Here is a 10,688-nt window from a genome sequence, read left to right as displayed (position 1 = left end):
GCGGTGTCAGGTCATATCTCAGCGTGAGAGCCCCTGATATCCCCCTCTCTCTCCCCGACCTAAGGGAGGTATTAGCCCGCCACTAAGCCTCTCCTGTCTTGTTTCCTCCTTCCAGGACGAGCCTGCCGGCGGAGCAGTTCCAGCGGAACGACTTCTCGCTGTGGTCGGTGCTGAAGCAATGCATCGGCAAGGAGCTCTCCAAGATCACCATGCCCGTGGTGTTCAACGAGCCGCTCTCCTTCCTGCAGCGCATGGCTGAGTACATGGAGTACGCCTGGCTCCTGGAGAAGGCTGACCAGGCTCAGGACCCCGTCGTCAGGATGCAGGTTAGGTTGCCCTACGGTTCATGGAACATTGTAGTGATGGTTGTTGTTGTGAGGCAAGGTCGTGCTTACGGCTGTGATGATCCTTGACACACCTGTGGTCCACTGGGACATTCTATAGTGGTCATGCATTAAATAGGTGTAATACTCTCCTCTTCTACAGGTAAGGTACACTTTTCATGGTTCCTGGCTTGACTTGAACTTTGCTGTAGCTTGAGTTAGGAACCTGACGTGACTTTTTCTTCCTTGTGCTCTCCCGTCACGACCTACAACTTATTGTTGCCAGTTTACAACTTCTGACAGTGACTTGTGGTAGTGAGATGATGTCATGGCTAGAATCATCATCATCATCATCATCAGGACTCATCACTTATCATGGCTAGAATCATCATCATCATCATTTGGACTCATTACTTATCATGGCTAGAATCATCATCATCATCATTTGGACTCATTACTTATCATGGCTAGGATCATCATCATCATCATCATCTGGACTCATCACTTAATGATGAACTTAGAAACATTACGTGATGACCCACTTGGCTAAAATTGATAAGAAACGCTCAAAAAAAAGATAAGATTATGAAATAGATCTAAGAATGTATAGTTAATGATACATGATTCCCTCCGTCTGAAGCGGCACAAGGGTGCCCTTGTGTTGCCCCTTAAACTCATGAATGAAATTTTCGAAGCCTCGATGGACGACGTATGGGATGTGGTAGGGAAACATATGTTTACCAAGTCAGCACCAGCAGGTGTTGAGAGAGACAGAGGCGGTGAGGGCCTGCGGGCCATGATGGGCAGGGTTGGGGCGTGGCAGTATACCACGGTAATTCAGGGTTGTATAAAGAATACATAAACCAGTGTTGAGCAGAGTGTTGTTGCCTGACGCGACTGGAGAGCTATGTTGGTATTTCCTGACCTGGAGCGTTGAGGACGTGTTCCTGCCCACCGTGTCCTAGCCTCACTTACTGCTGGGTCGGGAGTGGGTTAGTGGCAGCAGAGGACGAATGGAGAATTCCAGGCAAAGTGTTTACTACAGGCACTCACTGCTTCCCCACTCGATGCCTGGGTACATTTACGGCCAATTGTTGACCTTCCCTGTGTACTGAGCAAGTACGCGCACGACGGTACGACCTGTGATCACGACGATACGACCCTTAGGTAAGGTGACTTGACCTTCGACCAAACCCTCAAGGGTAGGGATAAAGGCTAGGGCGTCATACGCAAGGGTCGCACCGCCGTGCTAAACAGTTGTATCGCTGTGGTCAAGGGTCGTACTGTTGTGCTCAAGGGTCGTACCTCTGTGCTCAAGGGTCGTACCTCTGTGCTCTAGAGTCGTACCTCTGTGCTCAAGGGTCGTACCTTTGTGCTCGAGGGTCGTATCTCTTGCTCAAGGGCCGTACCTCTGAGTTCAAGGGTCGTACCTCTGTGCTCAAGGGTCGTACTGCAGTGCTTAAGGATCGTACCTCTGTGCTCAAGGGTCGTACATCTGTGCTCAATGGTCGTACTGCTGTGCTCAGGGGTCGTACTGTTGTGCTGAAGGGTCGTACCTCTGTGCTCAAGGGTCGCACCGTTGTGCTCTAGGGTCGTACCTCTGTGCTTAAGGGTCGTACTGCTGTGCTCAAGGGTCGTACTGCTGTGCTCAAGGGTCGCACCGCTTGTGCTTTACGGGGTAACTTAAGAGGAGGCAGTGAGCGCTGTGACCACAGCGGGCCAAATGACCTACTTGTGTCGGGCCGGCGCCCACCTGACACGCTCACCTCCAGCTGTCTCTCCTCACTTATCTTCACCTCAGCTTTCTCTTTTGAACATTATGGTTTTTTTTTTCCCCCATGAGGGAGGAGGGAAGGTGGGGCGAACTCTACCCCATAGGATGGACTGGGACGACGGTGCCGGTCAGGGCCACTGCCTCGAGTTAGACACGCACTCACACTTAGGCTTTGGAGTCGACTCTCGTGTACAGTAGGAGACACTGTGAGCAGCGACCCCCCACGTAATGAAGACTCTACTGAGCTAAGACCACAAAGTGACTCAGAAATGTATCCGGGGGGAGGACCACACTTGTGGCTGCGACTATTCTGATGAGACATTCCAGGACGACACTGTGAGATACAACTGCCCTGTGAGCGTGGACTACATATAGCTGTATTGTGAGCCTGGACTACATACAGCTGTATTGTGAGCGAGGACTAGATACAGCTGTATTGTGAGCGAGGACTAGATACAGCTGTATTGTGAGCGAGGACTAGGTTCAGCTGTATTGTGAGCGAGGACTAGATACAGCTGTATTGTGAGCGAGGACTAGATACAGCTGTATTGAGCGAGGACTAGATACAGCTGTATTGTGAGCGAGGACTAGATACAGCTGTATTGTGAGCGAGGACTATTCCTGTAAGTAAGGACTACGCTTGGCCAGGACCACAGACTGAACTCAGACTGCACTCTGAGCTAGGATCACTCAGACTGCACTCTGAGCTAGGATCACTCAGGCTGTATCTGAGCTAGGATCACTCAGGTTGCACTTTGAGCTAGGATCATTCAGGCTGCATCTGAGCTAGGATCACTCAGGCTGCATCTGAGCTAGGATCACTCAGGCTGCATTTGAGCTAGGACCACTCAAGCTGCATCTGAGCTAGGACCACTCAGGCTGCACTCTGAGCTAGGATCACCGTGTGAGTTGGGCGACGTACACTATGAGGCAGGGGTGTTGTGGACTGGACCACACACACTGTTGCATGACCTCACCTCACCTCACCTCTCCACACCTCTCCTCTCCTCACCTCACCTCGCCTCAGCACACCTCTCCTCTCCTCACCTCACCTCACCTCACCTCACCTAACCTCACCGCACCTCACCTCACCACACCTCTCCTCTCCTCTCCTCTCCTCTCCTCACAGCACCTCACCTAACCTAACCTCACCTCACCTCACCACACCTCTCCTCACCTCACCTTACCACACCTCTCCTCACCTCACCTCACCTCACCTCTCCTCACCTCTTCTCACCTCACCTCACCACACCTCTTCTCACCTCACCTATCCTCACCTCACCTCACCTCACCACACCTCACCTCACCTCACCTCTCCTCACCTCTTCTCACCTCACCTCCCCTCACCACACCTCTTCTCACCTCACCTCTCCTCACCTCACCTCACCTCACCTCACCTCACCTCACCTCACTTCACCTCACCTCTCCTGAACGAAAAGAAAAAACAACACCCCCACAAATAAGTGAATGATATTAACAAGTAATTAGTAACTGAATAACTAAGTTTAGGAAGACTGATCAAGAAAGTAAGACAATATAAAACCTCCACTATCATCAGACTAAACCTGAGGGGGGAGGGTTTATAACCCACTTCCGCTAGTGTTGACCAATGAGCTGGTTTAACATGATGAAAGGATACCCCTCGACAAAAGACGAGCTATTGTGAGGCATAATGACCATTTGTTTTGTTGGGCTCATTGTAGCCAGACACGAGAGATGAATGTATGAAGTGGTTATTGACAGACCCTGACGGTGTACACACGTGGCCATGAGGTGGGGTAAAGTGAGAAGCTATGATCAATACACACTTGGGCTGTGTTGAACACTGAACTACGACGCACTTTAGGATGTCACTCACGTTTTGAGACCTGACATGTCTTGAGATGTGAGACACTTGGAGACATGATACAGGAGACATTTAAGAGATAAGGGTCACGTTTAGGTACGTGATCACCCCCCACTAAAGACATAACTCACATTTAGAGAGACGATTCATCACTGCTAGATAAATGTATTCAGAGATACAGCTGACTGACGAAAGAATTTCACGTGCATGGTGCTCCCATGTACGTAGAGTTGCTCACACACACACACACACACACACACACACACACACACACGCACACACACACACACACACACACACACACACACACACACACACACACACACACACACAAGGCAAGGCCATTAAACGTTAACGTAGGCAGGGTAAGCGTTCGGCCTTATTACCTCCTTTCACTTGTTGCCTGATTACCTGGGAGGTGGGAGAAGAGAACTACTGGTCATTTAGGGAAGAGGGCGAGGAGAGCGGGAAGAATAAGAGGAGGAGGAGGAGGAGGAGGAGGAGGAGGAGGAGGAAGGGGAAGGCGTAGAGATAGGGATAAAGAGGGGGTCAAGTTAGCAAAGTGGTTGCGCGGACGTGGGGGGGAGGTCTTAGCAGAGCGGTGGTCTTAGCAGAGCGGAGGACGCTGGAGGGAGGAGGGTGATGGGGGCACCGCTGGGGAGACCTGCCACTCGTCATGTTATGCAACACTCAAGGTTTAGCAGGAGGTGCGCGCTCCTCCAGCAGCCTCACAATGGCGGGTGATATGTTGCAACGTACATGCGTCCCTCCCTCGCACCGGCAGATAGTGCTCGCACACACACAATGGTTGAGGAAGATGTTATGGTTGTGTTACCCTCACGTTAATAACCCCGCCACCTCCATCAGCAGGTGTAGGGGCCTCACAGGTGTACACACATTCAGTAGATGAACGTGGGTGTTAGCACCTGGTCTGGCAAGTGTTTGGCCATTGCCCCGTAGCTGTGCTATGTCTCTACTAATGCAGTCAGCAGCGAAGGAGGGAAATATAAGAAAGGTTAATATCGGGCATGTGTCTCTCTAGATGAATTATATAGAGGGTATGGAGGACTGTTAGTAGTAGTGTTAGCTACAGGTGTGTCGGGAGGAGAGTGCGCTGCTGGCCAGGTAGGCCACATCCCACGCTCTGTAAAAGGGTCTCTCATCCTCTGTTGCTGGAATTTGCCGGGATAAACCCGTAAAAAGAGGAAGAGGCGTGAGTGGATGAGGGGATCTGATAGTGAGGAGTAGAGGAGAAGGGGAGAGAGGGAAAGAAAAATGGGTAGGAGAGGAAGGGAGAAGAAGAACTCCGCATTGTGGATGATGAAGGAAAGAAGAGTGAATGTGACTTCCTTAGTTATAACGAGTCGCGTCTTTCTGTGACGGTAATGCCAACATTTTCTGAACATTTAAAGTGTGATGACCCAGGAGCAGGACCCAGGGTCATCCTGAAGAGTCGCCTGCAAGACTCAGTCAACACAATGGTAAACTGTCCCATGTCGTGTGTGAACCCTGGCCGTAACCACTCATCTGATGGCTCCAGCCGCCCCAGCTAACAGCCATGGTCTTATTACGACTGTAACCTCGTCTATCAAGAGAAGACTTGACTTGTAAAGATGTAGTCTTATCTTTCAACACTTGCAGCCTTCTCCCCTGACAGCCATACCATCAATTGACAGTTATGGTCTGACATCGTACACCAACCGGCTCATGTGGTGATAGCGTCTGCCCCCATCTCCTCAGGCAGTCTAAGTGTATCACTGACAACTGTATTTTTCTGATGGTTGTACTGTCGTCACGTTTGGTTATCGCCTCTCCTCAGGAACCTCCTCATAGATGCACCAGCTGTAGTCTTCCCCGGTTGCTCATGTTCTCGTAATACAAGTATCTTGTGACAGGCGCCAGAAGAGGAAGTTATGGGTCTGGAATGCCTGTCGTATTTGATATCTGTTGTCCTATTTCCCTGGCACCTCCCTTGACACTTGTGGCCTCCTCCTCTTCTGAGAGTCATGACCTCCTCCCTCGTCAGCAGCAGCCTTTCCACACGACAAACGTGGCCGTTGTCCTCAAATAATCGTAGCCAAATGTTACAAACATAGCCTCGTCTCGGCCCTGTTGTCTGCTACTCCAGACATCCTTGTTACGCAAGGGAGACGTAGATTGTGAGTCTGGTTAGATTTATGGGTTATCTACTCTTGAACTACGTATAGTATTATGGTGTATCAGACCTTAATATATACCTTACCGTGATGTATGCCTTACCATGATGTATACCTTACGTCGATTTCGAAGATCTTCACTCCTCGTTCGGTCTTCGTCCAAGTTGTTGTGTTGGTCTGTTAGTCGAGCAGGTTGTTTGAGGCTGCGGCTGGCACGTGAACGTTACCTCCACAACCTGTCTGTCTGGTCTGGTAACCAGGACCATCGTAGATTTCTCCAGTGTACAGCCCATGGTCATGGTTGGAGGCAGTGTGGCAACAGTGTTGTGTCATGGCTGGAGGCAGTGTGGCACAGTGTTGGAACCCGGATGTTCAGTATAATGTCTTCTGTTCACTTACTGAGCTTTCATTCTGGTAGTTAATACAGCCTTCTACAACCTTTCACGTCTTTTTTGCCAATATGAAAATGATTCTGTGTATAAGTTGGGAGTCACGCCTTCCAGAATTTTCCTCGTGTAATCATTGTTACACTTTTCCCGTCTGTCCGCCAGAGTACACCCACTCAGTTACCAGTCATCCCCAGTCGTAGTTCAGGTCCTTGACAGGGTTAATGCCGTAAGACTTTTACATATTCTCTAACTCGACAGCTTCGTCTACCCTGACTGGTGACGTTAGCGCAGGGCAGTGTGTTGTGTGCAAGAGCTTGGTGCTCTGGAAAGCGTTATCATTGGCTGTTCCTTCCTCGTCCGTACAAATTATCCTATTATATTTCCGGATAAAACAGCTGTTACTTTGTTGTGTTGACTAGAAGGTAATATCGTCAGACATTATTACACCGAGATCTTTCACATTGTTCTTTTGAATGATGATAATATCTGTTTAATGTCAGGTATTCTGTACTGCTATTTGTTTTCCCCAGTAATGGAATCGTTGTGGAAATGTTCATCAATAAATGGTACGTCATTTTCACTGGCCTTATGGAAGACCTGGTTTACGTGTGTTTGTAGTTTTCTCGTGTTCTTCTGATGTTTGGATTTCTCTACATGCTCTTGCATCGTCTGCAGAAGATCTGAAACTGTGGCTCGTATTTCCATCACTGTCCAATGTGAGGTACGTAGAAACGCAGGACTCTATCCTCAGGGAAATTAACTTTGTTTCTCTTAAGAGGGACTGGGAACGCCCTGATTTACGGCATGGAGTTATGATCTGTTAGTCTGGAAGTTGTATGTCGATATTTCAGCTTTTCCAGTTATTCCTTATCTTACGCATTCTTTGAGCCATGAAGCTTTGGTCACAATTGTCTGAGGCTTTTACAAGGTCCTTGTGTATCACGTCAGTAATTTGACTGTTCTGCAGTGCCTCTGCAAATTGTCATCCCTGTCGTGTATTAGAGTCAGGATCTTCTCGCACCAAAACCACATATGTTGTCCTGACTTAGGTACGTTTATTTGACTTGGAAACGTCAGCCACGTTGCATCTCAAGACTCCCACCAGACTTCTCCTTATCTTCGGTGACGCTGCCGTTGATCAAGGATTTTTGGGATTGCTTTACATCCTCCTTGTGGCGTGGGGACGCGTGAGTCAGTGTCAGACTCTCTGGATTTAGCCAGAGTCCAGGCTTTGTTTCCAGAGGCTGCACAGTGCTGGCTCTAGTGGTCTTTTGTATTTCTTTCGGATGCCAGAGTTCCAGGAACCTGGTCCTGGAGCAGGATCTGTCAACATGTTCTCAGTGGTCCACCAGGCGTGGCGACCTGGGGTTGTTGCTGGTCTGGGGGAAAGTTGTCGGAGTTATTCATCTTTAATGTGATGTTTGGCTCACTGAACATTGACCATTGGAATTTTTGATATTTCACTCATGTGTCAGCCATCATCTGCTCCTGTTCGTAGTAGCCCAGTGGAATGTGTGTTCTTAGATTTGCGTTGTATATGTGAATAGATGATATTTTTCGTTCGAACTTATGAATACTTTGATTTTTCCCCGAGTCTTGTTTGAGGTTATGGACTCACGGTTTGGGTCATCCTGTTCTTTTGGCAAGTTTACTTTCTTCTGTGTTGAGTAAACTTTGGCTTTATTTAAGGATCTTCCATTCCAGTCTACTTCCTGTAGGCTGAGCGGCTTGCACGTTCCCTCCTGAAACTTCTGTTCCCCTTTTTTTTATTACATGTAGATGTGTGGTGCCTGTGTGGAGCGCTTCTGTTATCAACGGTTTCACACAGTCCGTTGGCACTTTGCCTCGTAGAAGTGATCCTCGCTGTACCGTTGACAGCTCGTTGCTTGAGTCATCCCTCTCGTCCATGTAATATTAAAAGTGAATTGTTGAATTTACCTTGATGGCTCCGCATCCTTGTGTCTCAGTACATTTGTACTTCTCATGGGTTATATATATATATATATATATATATATATATATATATATATATATATATATATATATATATTTTTTTTTTTTTTTTTTTTTTTTCTTTGTCGCTGTCTCCCGTGTTTGCGAGGTAGCGCAAGGAAACAGACGAAAGAAATGGCTCAACCCACCCCCATACACATGTATATACATACGTCCACACACGCAAATATACATACCTACACAACTTTCCATGGTTTACCCCAGACGCTTCACATGCCCTGATTCAATCCACTGACAGCACGTCAACCCCGGTATACCACATCACTCCAATTCACTCTATTCCTTGCCCTCCTTTCACCCTCCTGCATGTTCAGGCCCCGATCACACAAAATCTTTTTCACTCCATCTTTCCACCTCCAATTTGGTCTCCCTCTTCTCCTCGTTCCCTCCACCTCCGACACATATATCCTCTTGGTCAATCTTTCCTCACTCATTCTCTCCATGTGCCCAAACCATTTCAAAACACCCTCTTCTGCTCTCTCAACCACGCTCTTTTTATTTCCACACATCTCTCTTACCCTTACGTTACTTACTCGATCAAACCACCTCACACCACATATTGTCCTCAAACATCTCATTTCCAGCACATCCATCCTCCTGCGCACAACTCTATCCATAGCCCACGTCTCGCAACTATACAACATTGTTGGAACCACTATTCCTTCAAACATACCCATTTTTGCTTTCCGAGATAATGTTCTCGACTTCCACACATTCTTCAAGGCTCCCAGAATTTTCGCCCCCTCCCCCACCCTATGATCCACTTCCGCTTCCATGGTTCCATCCGCTGCTAGATCCACTCCCAGATATCTAAAACACTTCACTTCCTCCAGTTTTTTTCCATTCAAACTCACCTCCCAATTGACTTGACCCTCAACCCTACTGTACCTAATAACCTTGCTCTTATTCACATTTACTCTTAACTTTCTTCTTTCACACACTTTACCAAACTCAGTCACCAGCTTCTGCAGTTTCTCACATGAATCAGCCACCAGCGCTGTATCATCAGCGAACAACAACTGACTCACTTCCCAAGCTCTCTCATCCCCAAAAGACTTCATACTTGCCCCTCTTTCCAAAACTCTTGCATTCACCTCCCTAACAACCCCATCCATAAACAAATTAAACAACCATGGAGACATCACACACCCCTGCCGCAAACCTACATTCACTGAGAACCAATCACTTTCCTCTCTTCCTACACGTACACATGCCTTACATCCTCGATAAAAACTTTTCACTGCTTCTAACAACTTTCCTCCCACACCATATATTCTTAATACCTTCCACAGAGCATCTCTATCAACTCTTATCATATGCCTTCTCCAGATCCATAAATGCTACATACAAATCCATTTGCTTTTCTAAGTATTTCTCACATACATTCTTCAAAGCAAACACCTGATCCACACATCCTCTACCACTTCTGAAACCACACTGCTCTTCCCCAATCTGATGCTCTGTACATGCCTTCACCCTCTCAATCAATACCCTCCCATATAATTTACCAGGAATACTCAACAAACTTATACCTCTGTAATTTGAGCACTCACTCTTATCCCCTTTGCCTTTGTACAATGGCACTATGCACGCATTCCGCCAATCCTCAGGCACCTCACCATGAGTCATACATACATTAAATAACCTTACCAACCAGTCAACAATACAGTCACCCCCTTTTTTAATAGATTCCACTGCAATACCATCCAAACCTGCTGCCTTGCCGGCTTTCATCTTCCGCAAAGCTTTTACTACCTCTTCTCTGTTTACCAAACCATCTTCCCTAACCCTCTCACTTTGCACACCATCTCGACCAAAACACCCTATATCTGCCACTCTATCATCAAACACATTCAACAAACCTTCAAAATACTCACTCCATCTCCTTCTCACATCACCACTACTTGTTATCACCTCCCCATTTGCGCCCTTCACTGAAGTTCCCATTTGCTCCCTTGACTTACGCACTTTATTTACCTCCTTCCAGAACATCTTTTTTATTCTCCCTAAAATTTAATGATACTCTCTCACCCCAACTCTCATTTGCCCTTTTTTTCACCTCTTGCATCTTTCTCTTGACCTCCTGTCTCTTTCTTTTATACATCTCCCACTCAATTTCATTTTTTCCCTGCAAAAATCGTCCAAATGCCTCTCTCTTCTCTTTCACTAATACTCTTACTTCTTCAT

The 10,688-nt window shown here is 47.5% G+C and overlaps 1 protein-coding gene across 1 annotated transcript in view; it reads left to right on the top strand.

Annotated features, from left to right (window-relative positions):
- Positions 1-10,688, top strand: part of LOC139750304 (oxysterol-binding protein-related protein 1-like) — a 745,131-nt gene that overhangs the window by 575,868 nt on the left and 158,575 nt on the right. The window contains exon 15 of the mRNA XM_071664928.1: positions 116-326. Coding sequence (XP_071521029.1) covers positions 116-326 — 211 coding nt within the window. The remainder of the gene's footprint in view (positions 1-115; positions 327-10,688) is intronic.

Source organism: Panulirus ornatus, chromosome 9 (assembly GCF_036320965.1).
Source record: "Panulirus ornatus isolate Po-2019 chromosome 9, ASM3632096v1, whole genome shotgun sequence".
NCBI lineage: Eukaryota > Metazoa > Arthropoda > Malacostraca > Decapoda > Palinuridae > Panulirus > Panulirus ornatus.
This window is presented reverse-complemented; position numbering and strand designations above follow the sequence as displayed.